The following is a 24,357-nucleotide window of genomic DNA, read 5'->3' on the forward strand; positions in this document are numbered from 1 at the left end:
AGATCTCCTAGGACTAGAACTACAGACAGTTGTGAGCTACCATGTGGGTGCTGGGAATTGAACCAGTCCTCAGCAAGAGCAACCGGTGCTTTTACCCACCGAGTCAACAGTCTTTCAGCAGCAATTCTTAGTCCAGCACTGTGATCCCCACCTTCCCTCTGAAGACAGTCTCCGGCATGTAATCCCGAGACAGCAGCCCTGCCATCATGATGTGGGGGCCCGGGGATGGGTGAGGGCAGCGGTTCTCTTTATTTTAGAAATGGAGTGGCTGTACATGCCAGAGTGATTCAAAGTAGGAAAACTTGAGAAAAAAGATGCTCCCTGCCCCACCCCATAGTCATCCTCACTCAATGAGTAAAGAAAGATGTCCCCCCCGCACCCCATAGTCGTCATCACTGAGGTAAGGCTGTGCCACTTTCCCATGGCCTTTTTTAAAACAACGACAAAAGCCCAGCCCATTGGTTCCAGTGGAATCCTCTTGCCGTCTCTGCTGTATGGAGTCCCAGGTTCAGCTCAATCAGACTTCTCCTTCTCCTTCATGTGTAAGAAGACGATGCTAAAGATGAAGAGCCCGGCCATCATGGAGAAGGCACTGGCATAGTAGGGATAGGCTGAGGGGATGAAGCGCTCATACTGTGTGTGCTGCAGTGGCCTCACTGACACCTGTAATAGCACAGAGGTAGCAGGTCTTGGTGGGAGGCCTAAGGAGGACACCTACTGGCCAGAAATGGACTGCCTCCCGCTTACCTGGGTGGAGGAATACAGGTGTGTGTAGCCTAGCCGATTGTAATCCACTTTAAACTGGAACACACCATATACATCAGGCAGCTTGAACTGGACGCTGTACTTGCCACCTGGGGAAGCAGCAGCAGCAGCACTCAGACCAGGGTTTCCCTGAGGGATGTGTGTCCTGAGGTGGGCAGCTGGCTGCTCTGTGTGGCTTTCTCTGACAGGCATCACACTTACCTTTCCTCTTCAAGAAGGTCCTCACAAAGGGGTCAATGCGCACGAACTCCAGCTGAATGTCGTCACCGTCAAAGGGGACCCACTTGCCATTGGAGAGCTGCTCAATCGTGATGCTGTACTCCTGAGATGAGAGGCTAGGTCAGCTAGGAGGGCCGGCAGTTGGAGGGGCACCACTACTAACACGGTGGGACTCGAGTCTGCCCGCAGTCACAGAGCACAGATGACTGCTTCTCAGCAGAGCCAGCACTGGCAGCCCCTCTGCCTTCCCTGGGCCTGAGGTCCTGAGCAGAGTCCTTTCCATCCCGAGTGGGCAGGTACTGACAACTGTCCAGACACTAACAGTGACCTACAAAATCCAACGCCAAGTTCCACCTGCCATGTCACTTTTATGGTCAGCCCGACTTCCCTGCCAGCTGAGCTCCACTGCACCTCCACCTCAGGGGCTTCAGTTAGCGCTGGTAGTCGGCTCCATATCTCTGCTGCCTCTTAGAGACAGAGCTAAGTACGTGTTCATCCTGGATACCCCTAAGGCTTCTGAGCTAACTGATCCACCCTGGTCAAAACCTTAGGACCCGCCCACCGACCCCACGAGTTCTTACCACCAGGTCGGTGACAGTGTAGGCATTGGGTGGGGCCGTCTCGCCCACCCGATGATGAGACACAGGCCCCACTCGGAGGACACCCTCCTCCTTGAACACCCAGCGGGAAAGGGCCACAGCTAGTTCATAGTTGCCTGTCTGAGAATACCTGGAGGAGGGAAAGGAGAGGCTGGGGCTGCAGCCCACTTCCTGCTGGGTGCCTAATGGAGACCACCCCTGCCCAGCAGGCCAGTGCTCAGTAAGCGAGGAGCGGAAAGCAGGCTGCACACAGCTACTGGCCCGTGGCTAAAGGGAAAACTGAACAGCAGCTGCAGGCGGTTTGCTGTGGGTCACCTGCACAATCAATCCCAGCTATTTTCATGCTGGAGACTAAACAGGAACTTATGCCTGTCAGGCGTGTGCTCCAGCCGCAAGTCACATGATCTTCTAGGCGTGTAGGTGAGAGGGCTCCACACAAGCCACTACCACCCTGGTGAGCACAGGTGCCAATACCAGCAGCACCACAGCAAAGCTGTGGATCACGCAAAGCTCGGAAGACACACAATTCAAAGTGCGCTCCTCCTCCTCCTGCACACAGACAGACCTCATGTGCCAGGCTCTGGCATTACCTCTGGGCGCCGGGTGTGGCCTTCTGCACGACTGAGTTGAAGAAGGCATCGCTGAAGAAATCCAGGGAGCCACTGAAGATGACCCGGGCATTGTTCCTGGCCTGGAGCCCCGCAATCAGGAGAGTGTTCTTCCCCACCGCGTGGGGGTACTGGGGACAGAAGTGGCAGTCACCTGAGCATCTCCAAAGTACGAACAAAGCCAACACAGCAAGGGGACAGCAGGCTGGACACCTACATGACTATGTCCCCACGCCTACCTGAGGGAGGACCTAGGATCCCATTGTTTCCCCCTTGTCCTTGGTCCTAGCATGTCATCAGACTCAGCAAAGCCCACCTCTCCTGCTTTGCCTGGTTTTCAAATAAAAAAAAGGCCTTATCCCTGGCCCAGGAGCTGGAGGCTGCTGAGGCTCTCACCTGGGTGATGGGCTTATCTGGAAAGAAGGAGTAGGAGGTTGAAGAGCCTGTGAGGATGTCCAAAACCAATGGATTGTCAGGGTCTGCTACCATTCTGCAAGGAGGAAGAGAGAGAAGCCTAGCCCTGAGCAGGAAGCAGGTGCAGGACACGGGGTCCCACGCCACTGCCCCCAGGGAAAAGCTCTTCCGTGTCTTCCCAGAAAGAGGTCAGCCCTTCTCTCCCCTTTCTCATCTGTTCACCATCAACTCATTCAAAGACAGGGTCTCACTAGCTAGGCTGGCCTGCAGCCCCAATCCTCCTGCTTCAGCCTCCACACTGGCCAGGAAAGATCCTTTCTCAACAGTCAAGCACTCAGGGTTCCTCTTGCTTATAGTAAAACTCATTGCTATCACCTGGAAGAACAAATATTCTAACCCTAAATTTGGCTGGGCAGTGGTGGCGCACACCTTTAATCTCAGCACTCAGAAGGCAGAGGCAAGCGGATCTGAGTTCAAGGCCAGCTTGGTCTACAGAGCGAGTTCCAGGTTAGCCAGGACTACAGGGAGAAACACTGTCTCAAAAAACGAAACAAAATTGGCTTCATGTCCACTAACAGAAAGTGAGCCCTGATCCTCCAGGTTCCCTTGGTGTCCCTGATCACTTACCCAACTCCTCGGAAGAGAATGGGGTTCAGCGATGACTTCCCAACAATGGTTGGGGCCTTTAGCAAGTTCTCAGTATCAGCCACGATAAGCGTATGCTGCAAAGGGGACAGGGAAACAGGGTCAAGAAGATGGTCCCAGGGCCAGGGAGTCCTCCCTGACTCCCACTTGGTCTCTCAGCAAAAGCTGCTGAAGGGACGAGCCTGATTACCTGGCCAAGGTCTGAGATGTCGTAATTGTGATGGTCAATGACAGCCGTCTTCTCCTCATCAAATTCAATCCCACACTCACTGCCCAGCTCCCGAAGAGGGTCACCTGCACAGACCCAAGAGATTGCCCGGCTGAACTCTGACCAGCAGGCCTGACAACACAGGTCACGGCTTCTTCAGACCTCATCCTCTACTGGTCAGCCGCAGTGACCAGCGCCTGCATCAGGCAGGGCATCAGCTCCAGGGCTGAGAAGATGCTAAGTGGACCTAAACAAGAGCCTTCCCTCTTCCCTGCACAAACATAACAAGCTGGTTCTGCACAAACCCCCTTAACAAACTTAGCAAAGGCACAGTCAATGGTAGCATTAACCAGTCCTTGTCATCACTCCACCAGGAGACCCACAGAGAGGAACAAGGCTAAGAGGCTCTCGCTGCTGAGAGAACGGGCCCTTGGCTGTTTGCTGCTGAAGCTGAGGGATCAACAAGAGCTGAGGATGTGATTCTCTCCCTGCTGCAGCAAAACTTTCAAAACCATAATCTGAACAAAATCCATCTAGTGCCTCCCCTACTTCCTCCCCCATCAGAGCAGAGCCAACCAACAGAACACAACAAAGAAAACCACGGAGAAGGCCAACCAGGGTCCTCACCGTCTCTGGTCACAGGACCGTACAGGAGGGACCCAGGGCCAGATAAGCCTCCTTGATGGCTGGGGCTCACCTAGCCAATGCCACCTTGGCAGCTCCCGCGTATAAAGCTCTCTGAGTTCCGTGGAGAACTGCTGGAAAGCCCCGGAACTTCCTAGGCAGACTTACCAATGTCAGAACTGGCAGCCACCAAAACACTGCCACCACCGTCGATGAAGGCGCTGATGGTCTCCACGTTGATGTTGCCTCCGAAATCTGAAAGAAGGCCCCAGACACAGTGACCAGACAGTCCTGTCCCCACTCCTTGGCTGCTGGATGGAGGTAGGGGACCCTCCAGAGCAGCCACAATTGATTTGAATGGGTTCCCATGGATCCAGAAATGAGAAGGAAAGTAAATCCACCACAGCTGCCGCACGGCACACACCTGTGTACTCAAAGGAACGCTCAAAGCGATGCCTTGGTCATTCAGGTGTACTCACCAAACACATCCTAGTGACATTTGTTGACATATTCCAAGCACATCTATTCAACCTGAAATACTGCACTTTCTACCCACACCTCAAAGCAGTGCTGTCCAAATGCTCTCACGCCTCCAACACCCTTAGCCTTGGCCATCGCTGGCTCCATGCCTGGGGTCACCGTACAGTAGTCTGTCAATGTCACTCCGCCTGAGCTGTTTGAGAAGGCACTGCGGAACCCAAGGGTGACACTGCCACTGACCGTAAGGCTCAGGGCTGACACCAACCAGCTTCCTTGTTCACATTCCCCACAGCAGAACCATCCAGAGCTTCCACGTCACCCAAAGGGCTTGTGGGTTCCCAGCATTTGAAGAATGAGAGTCTATTCTGTCAGTTCATTTAGTATCTAGCCATTGCTGCCACCAGCCTCCAAACTGGCACCGGGTGGGGCTTGAGCTCTGGAGTTATCACCAGAGTGAGTCTGGCGTTCAACATAAGACAATCCGCTTACCTGCGAAGTATTTCTATAGACTGGGAAGAAAGAACAGGACAATGAGGGAAGGGAGTCACTGTGCCAAGGTTGGCGAGGAGTGTCTCCAACCAGCGACACATGAGAAGTTGGAAGGGTTGGCTGGACAGCAACAGCATGCAGGAAGAGCAAAGAGCACACAGGCAGAGTAAACAACAGGTGTGAGGTCCGCCGGGTAGGGTGAGCCTCAGGGCTGGACCAGAGACCAGCAGTGAGGCAGAGTGGTCAGCTATTGGAAGGCTTGGGCTGGTGGGGCCCACTGGAGAATTGTGAGCAGGAGAATAACGTGACTTGGTTCCAAGGTAGAGCTGGGTACAGGTGGCCTCTGTGTCAGAAGGTACTGTGAGGCCACGCTGTGAAAATATTCCGAGACCAGAATAGGTGATGGGAGCTCTTCCAATGGGACCTGAAGGGAAATAGCAGGAGCTGGGGCAGGGGTGGGGTGGTGGTGGCCAGGGACGGGACACGGGACATTGTGGATAGCTGGAATAACCCACTCTTGTGTGCATTACAAAATACAAAGAAGCCGCCAGGGAAAGAAAAGCCACCCATGTGTCACTAACTGAAAGGATGGCAGAGACCTCTTACCGCAGACAGGGACGACCTGAGTCTTTTGACACAAGAATGAAATGGAAAGACTATCTACCATGCTCACCAAAACAGCAAGGCAAAAGAAATGGCCAGGGCTGGAAAGATGGCTCAGTGGTTAAGAGAACTGGCTGCTCTTTCGGAGAACAGGGTTAAATTCCCAGCAGCTCACAAGTGCCTTCAAGTCCAGTGCCAAGGAAGCCACCACCTTCTTCTGGCCTCCGGAGGCATTAGGCATACACATAGTGAGACACACAAGCTGACCAAACACCCATACAAGCAAGTAAGAAATAGCCGAAGGAGCTGGAGATGCCTAGCCAGATGAAGACAGGTGAGCAGGCTACAGCTATGTGAAAGCCACGCAGCTCGGCAGGATAAAAATGAGACCCCACTCCACCCCATCATCTGCTCTTGGTCTGGGAACACCAGACTCTCAAGCCCGGGAGACTTGTAATCTTATGATCAACCACCTGCAGAAAGGCTTTTTACAGCAATCCGTGTTAATAACGGGGCAATTCTTTGTACACAAGCAAGTCAAATCAGGGGCTTCTTTATCAGAGCCTTTGTTCGACAAAATCCCCTTCTCCATAAAGTGTCTATCTTTTTGAAAGATAACGGCCCCAAGGCCCAGGCTGGAATTAACATTTTCCTCCCCTGTGTTTCGAAAGTCATCCCGAGTCCCAGAACATGCCCAGGAACCACAAGAAGACAACGGAATCCTGCACCTCGAATCCCAGCCCGTCCTGGGGGCGCCGCGCCGCCCTTACCTTCCACGGAGGGGGAGAAAATGATGAGGTTGTCATAGAGGAACTCTCCGTATTTAATGAGGGACAAGCTGGGGTCATCTGCGGTCTTGAAGGTGAGCTCAAAGGCCCGGTCTGGAGAAGAAAAGAGGGAGTTGGAGTAGATGGTCAGCAGAGGAACCCTGGCTGCCGCCGGCGGAGGGTGCAGTCACCCCGGGGCTTCCCAACCCCGGCCATGCCCTCGCCGCGGGGCTCACCCTTCAGGCTGCGGAAGAACATCGAGTGCGTGTCCCGCACGTTGAGGTTGTCCAGCAGCACGAGGGTTCGGGGGCCGCTGGCACAGACGCAGGCGAGCGCAGCCAGCAGCAACCCACAGAGGGGCCAGGCACGAGTGGCGAGGCGGGGATCCATCTTCATCTTCCAGCCGGAGAGGCGAGCACCTGGACCCCGGAAGTGTCCTTCGCGGCCGCCCAATGGCCGCTCGAGGCGCTGGAGTATCACCTGGAAGTGGTCCGGGTACTCTGTGGCCCCCGCGGCCCATACCGCGGCGGGGACGGACTGAGAAACGGGGAACGCCGCCGGAAGTGCCCCAGCGGAGGCTCATTCTCTGCACTTTATTGGAGGAATGCTCTCGGGGATCCGCCTCCCCCAGGGTAAAGGACCAATCCAAGAGAGACAGCTCCGTAGCTGCGGCCAATCAACAAAGCCGGGCGCCCTTCGACTTCTCCCGTGCCGGCTCCTGCTGTTGGTCTCAAACCCACCTATCTCTGAGGGTCTTTAGGGTTTAAGTTTCTTTCCTAGGCTGCTGGTCCTGGACCCCTTGGACACGATTGTCGCCACTTGGACGAGATCGGGGCGGGGGTGTCACCTCCTCGTCCGTCACTAGTCTAGAGGGCTAGGAAGCAGGCCCTTCCCTATAGGGAGCAATGGGGTGGGGACGTAGCCTCCTGGCCTCGTCCCAAACAGCAGGGATGGCACAGGTCTAAAGGCCAAAAAAAGGCTCGTCACACCCGGGATTGGTGTCTCATGCCTTTAATCCCAGCTCTCAAGTGGGAGGCAAAGGCAGGCGAATCTTTGTGACTTTGAGACCAGCCTGGCCTACGTAGGGAGTTCAGGCCTGTCAGGGAAAGGGAGAACCGACTCCTACAAATTGTCTTCTGACTTACACACAGACACCAAGCCAAAACTCGGGACAAAAATAAAATTTAAAGGGCGAGGACTGTAATTCAGGGGGTAAAATGCTTACCTAGCATGCATGAAGGCCTGGGTTTGACCACCAAAATCATATAAAACCAGGCTTGGTGGCCCACGCCTGTAATCTCAGTACTAAGCGGCAGGGTCATTAGTTCAAAGTCATCCTCAGCTACCTAGCAAGTTTAAGGCCAGCCTGGGCTCTATGAGACCCTGTGTCAATATAAATCGATCTTGATATAAAAATTTAAAAACAGGAGGAAGATTCTTGCTCCTCACTTCTCTGCAGCCAAGCCCACCACCCGCTGATACTAACTCTAGGGGCGTGCCACTCACTGCTCAGGACACTCGGGTCTCCACCTCAGCTCATCTCCACACTGCCATTACCCTCTGCTCCCTGCTCTGATCCCACCAGCCTATAGCACATGCGCCCTGAGTTGCCCATCTCCTGCTTGCTGTTCTGCTTCCTCCACCAGAGGTGCCTGCCCTCCCCAGGATCCCCTGAGAGATCTAGGATCTTCATCCCTGAGGTGGGTGGAGGGCGGAGCTCTGCTCCCATAGAAACCTGAGCAACTTCCCGATTGGTTCTACTGCATTGGCCTTTGGTAGCCTCACCTTCAACCCTGGCTTCTGCATGGAACTCCTTGGCCCAGGGGTAAAGCCTTGGGCCAACCACTGTAACTGAAATAAAATGAGGATGGCGGCAGAATGGGGAGGGACTAGCTCAGTGCTGAGCTACTACCCTCTCTAACCCTTCACAGAACACCACGAAGTGGGTGCTTCTCCAGTTGACAGAGGTGACTCGGAACCCATCATGTCCCTGTTTGTGGGCCCACCCAAAGGGGAGGGCTGTCATAGCCCCTGGATGGAAACAAATGACAACTGGACTCATTTTTGGCTATGTCTGGACACCCAGTTCCAGTGCAGGCCCCTGAAGACTGCCTGGGCAGGAGAGCAGGTCACAGCACGTGCGCACAAGCTTGAGTTCCATCCCCAGTACCCACAGTGGAAGGAGGGGAGGCAGCCATTCCTGGGAGCCATCCTCTCACCTCCACACCCAAGCAGCATGACATATACTCCCCCAACCAGGCACACACAATATTGGGGGGACGCTTGGTGGCTGGGGACATAAGGAGGGTTGCACAGTGGGTAGGGACACTTGCTGCCAAGCCTGATGACCTAGATTCCCCGAGACCCACATGGTGGAAGAAACTGACTTCCACAGGTTGTCCTCTGACCCCCACATGCACACCATGCCCCGCCACTAAATAATAATAGACAAATAAATATTAAAAAAAGAGAAACAGGCCCAGGCTGGGGAGATAGCTCAGTTGGTGCTTGAGGAATGATACCTGAGGTTGCTCTCGATCTCCACAGGCACATGTGAGGGCACAAGTGTGTGTTGTGTACACTACAACCCAGGCCACTTCTGCCTCAGCAAGACACGGTTCTGTTTCTACAGTCGTTTCTGCTGCTGTCGACAGAAGCCCTGGAGCTGCTGGCTTGCAGCCTGAGGCAGTGGACAGGACAGTCTCTCTCCAGGACAGCAATGGATGGGGGCAGGAAGCACCAGAGGGTTGGGGATGGGCACTTATTCCAAAAGGCAGTTTATTGGGCAGCTTATTGTAAAGCACCTTCTTTGGGTTGTGCTCCAGTCAATAGGAGGCTAGGCATAGTAGTTGGCTCCGGGTCTCCATCTGTGCCCACTGTGTGGCACAGGTTCCCTTGGAAGGGGACAATCAGAGAGGCCTGAAGCTTAGTCAACCAGGTGTTGAGCTTCGTCCTCGTCCACATGGCAGCTTCTGTGTCCCATGCTGAGGATGCTTGTGAAGGCCCAGTGGCACCTGAGCCCATAGAGGTAGACCCACACCGGCCAGTGTAGGCTCTGTGGCAGGAAGTCAGGGGGGCATCGCTGCTCTGCACAGCTGGAGCAGGCCTCTTTCAGGGAAGGGTAGCCCAGCCTCCACAGAGCTCAGGCCTGGGCCAAAGTGAGTTCTCAAGGGAACAGGGAAGGGAGTGGGTCTTCCCAGGGCTAAGATCCCCTTGGGCTTGGGGATCCTGTGGAGTAGGGGAGAGGAGGCCTGTTTGAGCCTTCTTGGGGAGGACTTGGAAGTTTCTAGAAGCCAGAGGACAGGTAGCAGCAGGCAGCTGGATCACAGAGGCTCACCACCAAAGCTGCTTTTGCTTTTCTTACGCTTGGCTTTGGAGAAGGGGATGTCAAGGGACTCCAAGCGGAAGGGCCGGGGCTGGGGCATCTCGGGAGTCTGGGCAGGCGGCATGGCAGAGTTGTTGCTGAGAGGCGAATTGAGCCCCGGTGGTGAGTTGTGATGTGCTGTGGACAAGAGGCAGAGGCACCAGTGAGCCAGGACAGCAATCATGCAGAAAGCAGTGATCTGGCACTCCTCACCCTGGGCCTGAGGCCCTGCCTCTGCAGCTGAGACCCCTCTGAGGTGCTCTGCTGAGATGTCAGACCTAATATTCCTTCTGCGTCCAAAGGGTCCAGGTTAGGGGACTGGAGTTTAAAATCCCCTAACTGAGGATCCAGCCTGGTACCTAAGGCAGATGAGCCTGGACACAAGGTCCAGCCCAGCACTTGCTACCAGTGCTGGCTCTTAGGTCTCAGTTTCCTTATCTGTCAGGCCCTCAATAAATTCTCATTTCTTCCCCCTCCCATCCCAGACCACCCCACTCTGCCTCTGCTTTAAGTTTAGAAATTTTAAAAAATGTAGTATCATGGCTGGAGGGATGACTCAGAAGTTAAGAGCACTGGCTGCTCTTCCAGAGGACTCAGGTTCAATTCCTAGATAATAATAGCTCACAGCTGTCTGTAACTCCTGTTCCAGGTGATGTGATACCCCCATACAGACACGCTTGCAGGCAAAACACCAATGTATATGAAATAAATACAACTTATTAAAAACTTTAATATCAGTTTTCAAGAATTAGTATTTATTTACTATGCAGGCATTTTGCCTACGTGAATGTGCACTATGTGTGTACAGTGCCCACAGAGGCCAGAAGAGGGCACTGGATCCCCTAGAACTGGAGTTACAGAAGGTTGTGAGTTGCCATAGTGCTGGGAACTAAAAATCGGGTCCTTCCTCTGCAAGAGCAGCAGTGCACTCCCCACTGAGCCATCCCTCCAGCCCTATGGTTTGCCTTTAATGGATATATTTTACTGGAAGCCCTGTGGGTTCTGTTTTTTTTTTCCCCAAAATTCTATTACATTTATTGATTGATTGATTTCCACAGTGCCTGTATGGAGGTCAGAGAACGAGCTGAGAAGCCAGTCCTTTTCCTTTCACCACATGGGGCCTGGGGATCAAACTCGGGCTCTCGGGCTTGGTGGCAAGCACCTTTATCCTGCGAACCATCTCATCAGCCCGTTTTTAGTTTTAAGAGAGTGAAGTGATTTTTCAGTTCTTAGAACTGTTTTGCCCCAGGACCTTACCATAACTGGCCTCAAACTCCCTTTGTATCCAAACACGATCTTGAACTGCTGACCCCTCGCCCCCACTTCTCAAGTGTTGGGATGCCAGGCAAGCATCACAAGCCTGGTTTTATGCAGTGCTGGGGATTGAACCCAGGGCTTTGTGCATACCAGGCAAGCACTCTCCTGACTGAGCCATGCTCCCAGCACTCCTCCTCCTTGCTTCTAGCAATGAACACTGACTAACATAATTACCTACTCTATGACCCTATTTCCCTCAGGTCATCTGCTCTGATCCTGAGAAGTGGGCATCACGCTCCTCATTTTACAGCTGAGGAAACTGAGGCTGACTAATTCCAAATTCATCCCCGTGGCATACTTCCCAGTAGGTGTGGAGGAAGGGAGGCCCCAGTAGGCAGGTTACTCACTCAGACTCTTCATGGGGTCCGTGCTGAGAATCTGGCTGGCCCGCTTGGACCGGAAGTAGTTGCTAGCAATATTTTCACTGTCGCTTCGACTGAGCATCAGCTTATACCGGTCTTCCTCCTGCTGAGATTTCAGAGCCTCGTAAGTGACAGCCCCCTCATCTATGCAGCCATTGTGCGCCCTACACTGGGCTCAGGAGCTTCTGCGCATGCATGGTACTATGCCATGCTGGGCATCTCCTGGGCTGTATCACTCACAGGACCAGGGACCCTGGCAGCTAGGACCAGGGAGGTCACGGCCTCCTCTCACCTCCCTTGTCATGGGGAAGGGGGCCCATGTTCCTTCCTCCAGCATTACCAGGGGCAAAGGTGACAGATACTGTGTGGCCCAAGTCCCTCCATGAATACACAATCCACAAAGCCTCGGAAGTCAGCTCTCTTTGTGGCCAAACGCATCCTCACTGTCCCCTTCTGGGAAGGCTCTTTCTCACAACTGCTGTGGCGGGCTTATTTTCCTCAATCTCTTTTGCACTGGGTAACTCTTTCCTCCCAATCCGGTGGGGAGAGAATTCACAGGGCCAGATGTAGGACCCAGATTTACACCAATTACAGAGTCACATCATCCTGAACAGAGAGCAGGCGTGTGACCAGGGAGAGCCAACCTCTGCTTTTCCAAAAGCTTGGACGTAATGGTAGCCTTAACCCAGTTCGCGCTGTGGTGACCGCCAACCATAAAATTATTTTCATGGCCACTTCATAACTATAATTTTGTTTCTGTTATGAATTGTAATGTAATGCAGGGTCTCTGATATGTAACCTCCACATGGGTCACAGCCCACAGGTTGAGAAGCACCGGCTGAAGGGACGTTATCTTTCTTCCTTTTGGATCTTAACTGCCGGCAGGCACCGCCACCTGCCCTTCCGTGGGGGAGAAAGCCTGAAGCTAGCTAGCTCAGAGGCAGGGACAAAGGGCAAAGTCAGATACAGAACCCTGACTGAGCCCCAAGATCGATTCAGCCATGCTTGAAACTGATCCACCTACATGGGTCAGTGAGGTCTCTATTTTGTGTGTGGCACTGTCGCTTGGAACTAGAAGTGTTCCGACACAACTTCTCTGTAGTCCCACGCCGAACGAACAGGTTTTAAAGCGTTTTCTCTCTTAGGAAGTTAAGTCACCGAGGTAAACTGAGCTTTAGGTTAGCAGGAGGCACTGAAGGTGGTTACCACAGACTCTCCCTTTGGTTAGTACTTTTAAATGAGAGGCTACCTGAGGGTCCAGGTCTACCACAGTGGTAGAAAAGGGTCTAGGCTCAGCATCTGATGAGCCTGAGGCTTCGCGGACTCGCAGCACTTAGTGGGCGCCCCCCCCCCACTCCCCAGCCCCATTCTCTATTCCCCCCTTCCACCTGGGATCTCACCAAGTGTGGCTCGCCGTTGTCCACTGCAGAGGTTTTGCGGGCTGGGGCTGGCTTGTTCTGTGGCCCGGTTGGAACTGCTATGAGAAAACAGAAACTGAGGAGCTGGGCAGAGGGTGCAGGAGGAGAAGCCCTGCCTGGGACTGGGGGCAGGGGGGAGGTCAGACTGGTTGAAGGCTAGAAACAGGGAACGCTTCCCAGTTCCCCTGGGATGAGGAGGAAACAGACGGCAAGAGGACCCAGATACAGAATGCCCACACCGCCGGTCCAGGCTGGACATCAAGAGAGGAGGACTGGGAGAGGCTGCAGCTACCCAGAGCTCATGGGAAATGGAGCTTGCTGGAGTTTTAATTGACTGACTGGTGTCTCTGACTACCTGTCACTTCAGAGATGGAGGTGTAAATAAACAATGACCAGGAAAAGAACTTCAGGGTGCCACTTAGGAAAGTAGAGATACACACACACACACACACACACACACACACACACACACGCACGCATGCACACACACGCACACACACACACACATACCCAGAGGCACGCATGCACACACATGCACGCACAGAGACACACACGCACATACAGTGGAAACAGATCCACAGAAAATCTGACTTTACTCTGAGGCTCATCAGAGCTGGATAGGTCCTTAAGGTCATCTTATCCAATCCCTTCTTTGTTAAGCTTAGAGAGGGACAGTGATCTCCATAAAAATCACACAGGAAGTCAAGGGCCCAAGCACAGGCAGAACCATGAACAGCTGATGTCTATCCATGGCCCTAGCATAACTCACTGCTCTGGTTGGGAACCTGATCCTATAAGACTCGGTTTAATTCTTCTTTGCTTTGGTTTTGTGGGCTTTGCTTATTAGTTTCTTCTTATTTTGTGTGTGCGAGGGTTTTGCCTGTATGTCTGTATGTGCCTGTATGCACATGTTTGCAGTATGTGCGTGCCCAGCGCCCACGAAGGCCAGAAGAGGAGAGTTACTGCCAGTGGCAACTGCCAGATGTGTGTGCTGGAAGCCAAACTAGTCCTCTGTGAGAGCAGCATGTCCTCCTAACTACACAACTGAGCCAGCCCTCCAGCCCGTTGTGCTTTGTTCTTGAGGCAGAGTCTCACACATCCCAAGCAGGCCTTGACCTTGCTGTGTAGTCAAGGACATCCTGAACCGACCCTCCTGCCTCCACCTCCCAAATGCTGGGATGCTGAGCATGCACAACTAGGCCCTGTTTAGAGATCCAGTTTTAATCACAAACCTTTGGGGGACTCAGGACGGAATGACAATAGTGGCAGAACCAAGCTCCACTCTGTGCCAGGCAGAACTCTAAGGCATTTACATGTCTGAGCATACCACAGACCTTTAAGGAAGGCACTGCTATTTATTCCCACGTCACAGACGATGGTCCCACAGAGGTCCCACAGCCCCCACCTGTCTGCCTCCAGAGCACACCTTCTCGGGGCCCCAATGATTGGGTCCTCAGGAATACCATGCCTGTTGCACCCACAGCTTGCAGGAAGAGGCCAGGCTTTGTCCCTCTGCAAGGTGGCCAGCTGTCAGAGACAGGGGAGGGTGGGGGCAGCCGAGTGCCTGACCTACTGGGAGGCTGGTTTTTAGGATGATGGGATCCGGGATCTTCCAGAAGCCGTTATCCTCATCCCAGCTCGACTCTCGCCTTATCTTCTCCAGGTTGCTATAGTTACAGTCCCTGCGAATGAGCGGCTGCACCTGCTCCAGGAGCTGCTGGAAGAGCATTGAGTCCCGCTCCTGCCTGCGTATGGTCGCCAGGTAGTCAATCTTCTCCAGCTGGAACTCAGACTGCAGATCCTTGATTTCTACCTCCGCTGCCCGCAGCTGAGCCAAGGACGAGTGAAAGGTGGTGAGCAGGGGGAGGCTGCTTAGCACCTGTCTGCCCACTCGGTCCCAAGTGGCCCCCAGCAGCCACTCACCAACTGCTTGCTGGCCCTATTGACAGTGTCCAGTCCCCAGCCTTGACCCACCATTCACCCCCTCCCTTCCAAAATGTAATGAGCACCTCCTGTGGCCACAATTCCACAAAACATTGGTCTCCAACCACACCTGTGGCCCCAGCCTCAGCCACCATGCCCTATTCAGACATTCCTTCTGGAGCATAAGACATACAGCAGGCGCTTAATAAATGCTCATGTGGAGAATAGGGGTTGCTAGCTATTTGCAAGGAGAGTTGATGCCCAGCGGGGACGTGGGGCCAGGGGCCTGAGGCAGGGCCTCACCTTCTTCTGCATCTTCTCCAGCAGCTTGCTCTTGGCCCTCACTTCCTCCTGGATGGAGTCATAAACGTTGAGCAGCACCCAGTCCCCGCTGTCCTCGTCCGAATTCTGCAGCGCGGCCACCAGCTGCTTCTTGCGCTCGTCTGCGTACCGCTTGCGCCGTTTGTGCTTCTCCTTCAGGTCCTTGTTCTTAGCCTGCTCACCCCCCACCACCTGCTGTTCCAGCAACTGCAGGCTGCAGCCGGGAGGGGACAGCGAACATGACAGATCCTGTGGGTCTGCCCACGTCTGTCACCCGCTCCCCCACCACAACCCACTTCGCAGACTGGTAAACTGAGTAGCAAGGAGATAATAAGACTGCTGCTGGGTTAACTGGGTGTCCTGAGGGCTCAGAGCTGAGCCACCGCCCCCCTCCGTTCTGATGGTGCCTGCCACGGAGAAGGGGAGCAGGCTTGTAGCTGTGCTTCATTAGCATAGGCGTGGGGCTCTGCGGCTTTTATCTGTTATAGAACAAGCACGTCCCAGCAGGTGACTGAGCGGAAACAGGCGCCAATGTGGCTCTGGGTGAGAGCTGTGGCATCTCCCTGGCCTGCCGTGGCTCCTCCCCGGCCTGCTGTGACATCTCCCCAGCCCCACTGCCCCTCTTATGATAAGCCTGGTGTGGTCTCAGTAGAGATTGAGAAGCAGATCTCACCTCAGTCCAGCCTGGGCCCCAATTCCTCAACCCCCACCCTTGGGGTTGGGAGTCATACCCTAGGCTCCTGACCCCTGAACCTGCTGCTCACCGGGCCAGCACCCGCTGTTGATCCACAGGCTGCAGCTCCTCAGTCAACACAGCCACCTCCACACCCACGCTCTCCCTTCTCACACTCGCCATGGCCAGCAAGGGCTGAGGCTGGGCCACCTCGGCCACCTGGGCCATGTGGGCTTCAGACTCCATCCACATGCCAGTCTCTGCCTCAGCCACCACCTCCTCGGCCACCTTCAGGCCTAGATCAGGCTCCTGAGCACAGAGGGAAACAAGATGGGAGGAGACATGAAGGAGCCTGCACGGTTCACTCCCTGCACAGACACACAAGCTGAGCATCCCTGATTCCAAAGTCTAAAACCCAATGGGCATAGAAATCCAAAAAGCTCTGAGCTCCAGGGTGCTTCAGAAGTTTCAAGTGTCAGTGGCTGGGGAGATTGCTCAATGGTTAAAACCCTTGCAAGTATGAAGACTATAGTCTAGACCTCCAGAACCCATGTAAGTTCCGTGTAATTCCAGCCTCAGAAGGCAAGAGTCAGGGAACCCCAGAGCAAGCTGGCTACCGAGACCAGCCATGTGGGTGAGCTCTAAGCCTGGTCAGGAGAACCCGTCTCCTTGAACAAGGTTTCAGAGCAAACGAGGATGATTTCCAACACCAGCTTGGAGCCTCCACATTCGTGTGCACACATGTGCACCCACAGACTTCGGCCCAGACACATGCAAAACATGCACACATGCACATGGGAATGGAAAAAGAAAAAAAATGGTTCAGATGTCAGAACATGGATTTAAGATAATAGAGAACCAACCTATAGCAAGCTATGAAAAGTTTGCACTCAAATTAATTCTTATTACAATTATCTTCACCAACACCCCAAAGGGGCTCCCAGGCTCCTCTCTTGAGCTCTCTAATCCAGTCCCCAAGGCAGGCAGGATAATTTCCTCCAGAAGAGAAACCGACCATAGAGTCTCTCTTGTACTAGAAGCTCCCATTGCCGCCCATGGAACCGATCCAGAGGAAACTCCAGTTTCCTCTCTGGCTGTTGCCTCTCCCCCATGTCTCTTCCTGGCACCCCATCTGTCCACCTCGGTGCCACCCCTGACCCCGAGGAAGTCCTGGGCATGAAATACTCTTCCTGGCTTCTCCTCAGTCTCACTCCTAGCTGGGGCCTCCCACCGTTTTGTCACCGACTGTCACACCCTGTCCTGTGACCATGCCTAGAGGCTTGCAAGCTTATGGCTGCTCTCCCTAAGTGTGAAGAAATCTAGAAGCCTCCTCTCCCAGGTTCTGCTGCACTGTCCCAAGCAGAAGACAAAGGGTGTCCAAAGTGGGTGCCCCAGCCTACAGGAGGTCCCAGACAGCGCCTTAGGACCTCCAGGCCTGCCTGCAGCCCTAGTCCTCTGTGCAGACCCTGCCTTTGCTCCTCTAAGACAAGAGCCCCAATGCCACTGTCTCCAGAAGGTCTCCTAGTCACACCACCCATGCGCCTAGTGGCGGTCCTTTGTTTAAACATTGCTCAGCCACGGGACAGCTGCCTGGGGACAGCGGGGGTAAGGAGACCTAGTCCCAGGAAGGGAGGGCACAAATCAGACAGAGCTGGGCCAGGCACTGGAAGGCCACACAGGTACTCACAGTCCTGAGGAGGAGGCTGTCAACCACCTCAGGTTCTGACTTCACATCACTGGAATCCAGCAGGTCCGTCAAGGATGGCTGATGGGGGGTGGGGCGGGGAGGGCGGGAGAAACAGATAAGGATAAGGGCCAGAAATCCTCTCTACTTCCTCAGTGCCCTGACACCCACTTCTCCTTGCCTCCTTGGGGGCTGCAGACCCATCCACGACCTCCTCTGCCTGCCTGCCTGCTGCTGTAGGGGTGAAGAAGTGAGGGGGACACAGGGCATGGGTGAGCGATATGGTGTCCCAGGCTATGCCATGTTATCTCATGCAAAACACAAGCTGGCATCTCTACTATTCAGAGGAGGAATCCGTGGCCAAGAGAGGCAAATGGACAATGTTACACCGTGAGGCGAGAGCTGGGATTTCAAAGGCCTGTGCGGTTAAATGTCTATGCATATGTTTGCTTACGTGAAGAAAACAGAAAAACGGGGAGAAAAGAGGAATGCTTTCTTAAAACAGGAAGGGACCAGAGATTGGGCAGGAAGGGACAGGGAGGCACCCCCTAGTCCTGGGGTCTTGAAGGGCAGCCCCAGGCTCCCTGGCTGTCTTAGGTTGGGAGCTCAGGATCACTACAGCAACTCAGCAACCTAGCCTCCTTTCCACACACACTGTGTCCTGTCAAAGGAACAGGTGCCTGCCTAATGTGACCTGGGGACTCCATCCTGGCCTTCTTAGTGTGTGTGACAGAGTATGCATCCTTCCCAGCCACAGGACAGCAGGTTTCCCAACCAGGCCACTGAGTCATGGATGACACGTGGTCAGCAGGCCTTTGTGTACAGTGAGCCCCGTGCTCCCAGCCCATCCTGCCTGCTCCATAGGACATCAGTTACCTGGTCAGGGGTCTGGAGGGCATCTGTCTGGGTCAGGTCCGTCATGGCCACGGTAGAGGAGAGCCTGGTTAGCTTGGCTTCCATTTCGGCAAAGGAGTCTTGCAGGCCCGCTAACATCTGCAGGGGCTCCAGCGCTGGCACGTCCTCATGGACATAGTTTTCCGCCTCCAGTGAAGACGCAGCAGCTTCTGGACCCAGATAATCATCAGAGAAGTATCTGCTCTCAGCCAGCACCCCAGGCATGGAGAACTCCACGTTGGAAAGCTCCTCGGGTCCAGGGAAGGCCTCCGACATGGAGGAGTCTTCGAGTGTGGATGACTCATTGGATCCAAAAGAAATCTCTGACCTGGAGGCCTCCACATGGGACAGTTCCTCAAACGTGAGGGGAGCCTGGCTCTTGGTGACCTCATCACCGGGCAGTGTGTTGGGCATGGAGAGGATGGTGGGCTTCACAGCCATCTCGTACTGCAAGGCTGGTGAGTACTCGGACCCATTGGCTAACTCGGCCCTGGACATGACCTCTGTCTTATAGAGGACTTCGGCCTTGAGAATGGCCTCTGCAGTAAACAGAAACACCTTAGTCTCCCAAAGACCAGCTTGAGTCAGAACCTTGAAGAGCCTCAGGGTCCAGCTACAGTTCCCACGCCATCCATCCCTGCCCTACTGCCTTCACCCCCTCTTCCAGGAAGCCATCCCTGAAGCCCGGATGTGGCCCAGCTTGTGGACAGAGCACCCCAAGATAGTGTGGTGTGACAATATCAACTTTGGACCTGGAGTGCCTGGACGCCAGTCCTGACTCTATTTCCCCAGCTGGGTGGCCAAAGGCAATATAGCTCTCCTCTGGGCCTGTTTTCTCACCTATAGACAGGATAACTATTGCACCTGCCTGGCTGGATGGAAAGGGGTGGAGCCTACCACGCAGAGGACGCTTGACACAGAGGGGGGCTCCCGGCAGCACACACCTGTTTCCTTCTCCTTGCGCAGGTTCTCTTCCAGCGTGGACAGCTTCACGTCATATGAGTTACGCATGGCAGTGATGTCCTCCTGCAGCCTGACCCGAGATTCTTGCTCTGCCTCGTAGTCAGCCTTCAGGCGGGCCAGGCGCTCCTCATACTCCTGGGGTGGTGGGAGACACAGGTGGTTAGTGACCACCACTCAGAACCGGCCCTCAGAACGGACCTCATTCTAGATACTCAGACAATGCAGGAGGAAGAGGACGAGGCGAGGGTCTTTTTGTCACATGGGGGTGACAGCTCACAGGCAACAGCTCCTCTGCAATATTCTCCACGCAGTTTTGATGGACTGTGCTTTCCATGGGTTTTCAGCCTAAATTTCCATGCTATACTATGTCATGAACGCCTTTCCTCATCTAGCCACGTTTACACAGTGGTACTCGGGCCATCGATAACAAAATCTGTTTCTGTTTTCTGGCCTCGCTCTCCCATCTCTGCTGGAACCGCTGGCTCCGGTCACAACAGCATCCCCCTTGGCCCCCACATTCACTCTTGCTCCCACCTCAGCTGTTCCCCACACTGCTGAGGCCTATCCCCCCGACCCGTAACGCCATATCCTCTGCTTAGGGTGGGTTGACAGTCTAAGCTCCTTGACTAAACCTGAGTTCCCATCTTTCTTCCTTTCTTATTATTGTGGTTGGAGTTTTTGGTTGGTTGGTTTTTTCAAGACAGGGTTTCTCTATATAGCTTTGGAGCCTGTCCTGGAACTCATTCTAAGACTAGACTGGCTTCAAACTCACAGAGATCCACCTGCCTCTGCCTCTGAAGTGCTGGGATTAAAGACGTGCACCACCCGGCTCTTGTTATTGTTTTATGTTATTATTAATTTTAAGAGCATGGGTATTTTGCCAGTGGGTAGATCTGTGAACTATGTACGTGGGCCAGAAAAGGGTGTTGGATTTTCTGGAACTGGAGTTATAGACGATGTGAGCCACTTTGGGAGTGCTGGGAATTGAACCCAGACCCTCTGGAACAATAACCAGTGCCCTTAACCACTGAGCAATCTCTCCAACCCCTTCTTTTAAAATTAAAAAAAAGTTTTGGCTGTTGAGGTTATTGCATTTCCTGTGCTGAGCATGGAACCCAGGTCTCCACTCATGGTGGGCACAATGGGTTGTCAACTTGATCGTTGCTATGGCTTTAACTGTCAGTCTGACACAGCCTAGAGTCACCTGGGAAGAAAGTCTCAGTGAGGGTCTGTCTGTGCTGGGTTGGCCTGTGGGGGAGGGTCTTGGTTACGTTCATTGACGCAGGGAGACCTAGGCCACAGTGGGTGACACCATTTCCTAGGCAGCAAGACCTGAGTAAGAGAAGAGACGTCAAGCTGGAGAAGGAAACGAGCATGCGTGTGCTCACATCTCTCTGTTCCTGACATGGATGTGACACAACCAGCTGTCCAAGCTCCTGTCTTGACTTCCACAAAAGCGATGGACTGTAACCCGGAAGTGTGGGCTAAAATCTATCCTTTCTCCCATAGCTTGCTTTCTGTCAGGGTATTTTTTTTTTTTGTTGTTTTTTGTTGTTCGAGACAGGGTTTCTCTGTGGCTTTGGAGCCTGTCTTGGAACTCGCTCTGTAGACCAGGCTGGTCTTGAACTCACAGAGATCCGCCTGCCTCTGCCTCCCGAGTGCTGGGATTAAAGGCGTGCGCCGCCATCACCCGGCTGTCAGGGTATTTTTTGATGAAGAGGCTGGGAGCCACTAAACAAGGGTGGTACTCAGAATGTGGACCCTCGGCCTGTTCACCCCTTGTTCCTGTTTGTCGTTGTCATCTTCTTCTTTCTTCCTCCTCTTCCTCCTCCTCCTCCTCCTTCTTCTTCTTCTCCTTCTCCTCCTTCTCCTCCTCCTCCTCCTCCTCCTCCTCCTCATCCTCCTCCTCCTCTTCTTATTCTTCTTTGGTTTTTGGAGACAGGGTTTCTCTGTAGTTTTCTGTCCAGGAACTCACTCTGTAGACCAGGCTGGTCTCAAACTCACAATGATCTGCCTGCCTCTGCCTCCCAAGTGCTGGGATTAAAGGCATGCACCACTGTAGTAGGAGCGGTGGGGCTGCGTCCCTGGCACCCGCCCGCCCACATGGCTAGCTTTAGCTTATGCCCCGAAATAATTACACAGAAACTGTATTCTTTTAAACACCGCCTGGCCCATTTCTATCTAGCCTCTTCTAGGCTAGCTCTCGCACCTGGACTAGCCCATTTCTAATAATCTGCTGTAGCCCATGAGCTGGCTTACCAGGGATGATCTTAACTTGCATCTGCCTGGAGTGGGAGAACCATGGCGACTCCCTGACTCAGCTTCTTTCTCCCAGCATTCCGTTCTGTTTACTCTGCCTACCTAAGGGTTGGCCTATCAAATGGGTCTAGGCAGTTTCTTTATTAATAAGAAATCACTCCCACATCACACCACCACCACCCAGCTTGTTTGTTGTTTTGATTTGTTATTATTATTAACATATTTGAGCTTCTGATAACTTGCTCTGCCCAGAAATGCCCACCCCTCTCATGCTTCAGGGGCTCTGCCCTGCTCCCTGGCAAGTTCGATCCCAGGGCTCACAGAGGCCTCCTTCCTAACTCAGCCACTCTGCCATTCAGCAGCGTCAGAAATGGAATCCAGGGACAGCAGTGTTTGTGGGCACCCTCTGATGGCCTATCCTGTCCACTAGGTTTTAGGCAACACCCATGGGGACTGCCTGCCCAAAGTGGGGTGTGTTCTCCCTAGAGACCACTAGGGGGAAGCAACATCCAATCTACCAGATAACAAGGACCCTGCCTAGAAGGTTCCTTTCCAGGTACTGTCCAGTTCTCCCCTCCCCGAGATCTACTCATAACTGTAGGATTCTACAGTCACTCCAAGCCACTTGGTGTGGCTCCTGGGCACGGGTACCTGAAGAGCACCAAGGTTGCTAACATAAGAGGGGCTGCCCCCTAGTGGGCTTACAGGCTTAGCCCTCCCCAGAGGGCCACTTCTTACCTACACAAAGGGTCCTGAGTCCTAGAGACAGACTCAACGCCCAGACTTACCCTGGATGGCCCCAAAGGCCAGAGCTCCCAGGACTGGGGCCACCAAGTCAAGCCTCTGGTCCCACAACCTAACAAGGATCTTTTTTTTTTTTTTCAAGGCAGGTTTCTCTGTAACTTGGGAGCCTGTTCTGGAACTAGCTCTTGTAGACTAGGCTGGCCTCGAACTCACAGAGATTCACCTGCCTCTGCTTCCCAGTTAAAGGTGTGTGCCACCACCACCCAGCTCTGACAAGGATCTTGAGGGCTGGCCCCTAATTGAGGCCATAGCTGAGAGACAAGACCCCCCCCCCAGCTGTAAACAAGACCATGCCAGAGCTCCCAGGAGCTGCTTCTGCCTAGTATCACAGGGCTCCCCCTCAGGAAGAGCCAGTTCCCCCCAGGGACCACTGAATGTCAAACCACTAGGCAAGGACAGCAGACAGCCTTTAAGCAGAAGGGGCCTCTGGAACTGAAGTTGCGAGGGACCCTCTGTCATGTCTTCTTATGTTTATATCCCTGGAGACCTCCTGTCCTGGTACTTCCCAGGCATGCTGGGAGATGCATGCTGTGAGGACCTAGGTGTCCTGTGAAGCCGGTGCTACACAGAGCATAAACAGGCCATGCTGCTCTCAGGCCCAGGCTTGGCTGCAGCACCAAAGGCAGATTCCTTTCCACTCTGATGGCCTCTGCCAAGAGCCCACCCACTCCAGGGGTAGCTATCTACTCCCATCAGTTTCCAGCCACCTTTTCCAGAAAGTGCTGGTTTGAAGGAAAATGGCCCCCAAAGGGAACAACACTATTAGGAGGTATGGCCTCGTTGGAGTAGGTGTGGCCTTGTTAGAGGAAGTGTGTCACTGTGGAGGCGGGCTTTGAGGTCTCATAAATGCTCAAGCCATGCCCAGTGAGATAAGTTCACTTCCTGTTGCCTGTGCAAGATTTAGAACTCTCAGCTACCTCTCCAGCACCATGCCTGTCTGCACACTGCCAGGTCCCACCATGATGCTAACGGACTGAACCTCTGAGCTGTAAATGAGCCACTCAGTTAAATGTTTCTCTTTATGAGAGTTGCCATGGTCATGGTGTCTCTTCACAGCAAGAGAAGCCCTAACTAAGACACAACAACGTTACTAAGGAGACCTTCTCTTGGGGATGTGCCCAACTGGTCCTCAGTTCTCTCCCCACACAGCTTCTATTGTGACACAAAGAACAGTCTGAGTCAGGAAGCAACTCTTTGATATTCCTCTCTTCCCTATAGCTTTGGAAACATCGTGACATCCTCTTTGAGACTCAGCTTCCTCAGAAAAAAAAGGGACACACTGGCTCTCTCTGGGGCACTCTCTCCTTCACACTGGCAACTTGCTGGGGTCTCACCTCCCGGATCAACTGCTTCTCAGCCTCAGTGTCCTGCTGCACGGCAGTGGGGGGCAGCATCTTCTCCTCAGGCTGGGCAGGGCTCAGGGGTGTCTGAGTGGACAGCAGGGCTGGAGATAAGGAGACAGGAGGAGTCGAGCGTGAGGCACCCAGGGACCAAGCATAAATACACCCCATGTAAAATACCATCGACCCAAGAGTTCAGGACCCTGGGGAAGTAGCGTTAGACACAACTCTACACCACTGTGCACTAGAGGAGAAAGGCAAGTGGGTGAGCAGATGTGAAATGAATACGAAGAAAGGGCAGGGAGGGGGCCAGAATTAGACATTTGTGAGCTCCTGCAGGGTCCTCTGGAAAAGCAGTCAGTGCTCTTAACCACTGAGTCACCTCTCCAGCTCCAGCAGGAAGGGTCACCGCAGAGGCCATGAGACAGGGCTATTTGATGGGTAGGGCTGGCCTGCCAGGATTAGGGGCAAGAAGAAGGCATGGGGGAGAGGAATGGGAGCCAGCAGAGGCAGATACTCCACGTCTTGCTAAAGGATCAGAGAGAAGACGTGTAGTAACGGTGGGAAGGGGGAGGCTGAGAGGCCCCGCATGAATGCTACTGAGCACTAGGCTG

General features: G+C 53.8%; 2 protein-coding genes across 5 annotated transcripts in view; both read right to left on the reverse strand.

Moving 5' to 3' along the window:
• Window positions 1-226: 226 nt before the first annotated feature.
• Window positions 227-6,875, reverse strand: Ddost (dolichyl-diphosphooligosaccharide--protein glycosyltransferase non-catalytic subunit). The gene is made up of 11 exons (XM_041651492.1): window positions 6,658-6,875; window positions 6,425-6,535; window positions 4,251-4,337; window positions 3,441-3,544; window positions 3,233-3,327; window positions 2,588-2,681; window positions 2,174-2,322; window positions 1,566-1,713; window positions 967-1,087; window positions 748-854; window positions 227-663 (listed from the first exon to the last, which is right to left on the reverse strand). Exons 1-11 carry the CDS (start codon window positions 6,815-6,817, stop codon window positions 514-516), a joined length of 1,326 nt encoding a protein of 441 aa, XP_041507426.1. The 5' UTR covers window positions 6,818-6,875; the 3' UTR covers window positions 227-513.
• A 2,189-nt stretch (window positions 6,876-9,064) lies between these two features.
• Kif17 (kinesin family member 17) overlaps window positions 9,065-24,357 on the reverse strand; it is a 31,106-nt gene continuing 15,813 nt past the window's right edge. Inside the window, exons 6-15 of one of the 4 annotated variants that reach the window (XM_041652108.1) lie at window positions 23,738-23,847; window positions 19,322-19,475; window positions 18,360-18,916; window positions 17,487-17,564; window positions 15,891-16,108; window positions 15,109-15,340; window positions 14,452-14,710; window positions 12,865-12,938; window positions 11,450-11,567; window positions 9,065-9,923 (exon numbers count right to left, since the gene is read on the reverse strand). In XM_041652108.1, coding sequence (XP_041508042.1) covers window positions 9,745-9,923; window positions 11,450-11,567; window positions 12,865-12,938; window positions 14,452-14,710; window positions 15,109-15,340; window positions 15,891-16,108; window positions 17,487-17,564; window positions 18,360-18,916; window positions 19,322-19,475; window positions 23,738-23,847 — 1,979 coding nt within the window. In that variant the 3' untranslated portion in view covers window positions 9,065-9,744. Of the gene's footprint in view, window positions 9,924-11,449; window positions 11,571-12,864; window positions 12,942-14,451; window positions 14,711-15,108; window positions 15,341-15,890; window positions 16,109-17,486; window positions 17,565-18,359; window positions 18,917-19,321; window positions 19,476-23,737; window positions 23,848-24,357 lie in introns of all 4 variants that reach the window. The other 3 variants (XM_041652106.1, XM_041652107.1, XM_041652104.1) reach the window with 3 other exon arrangements.

This window comes from Microtus oregoni, unplaced genomic scaffold (assembly GCF_018167655.1).
Source record: "Microtus oregoni isolate MIOR12 unplaced genomic scaffold, Mior012 000005F_ref0000423, whole genome shotgun sequence".
In the NCBI taxonomy this organism is placed as follows: domain Eukaryota; kingdom Metazoa; phylum Chordata; class Mammalia; order Rodentia; family Cricetidae; genus Microtus; species Microtus oregoni.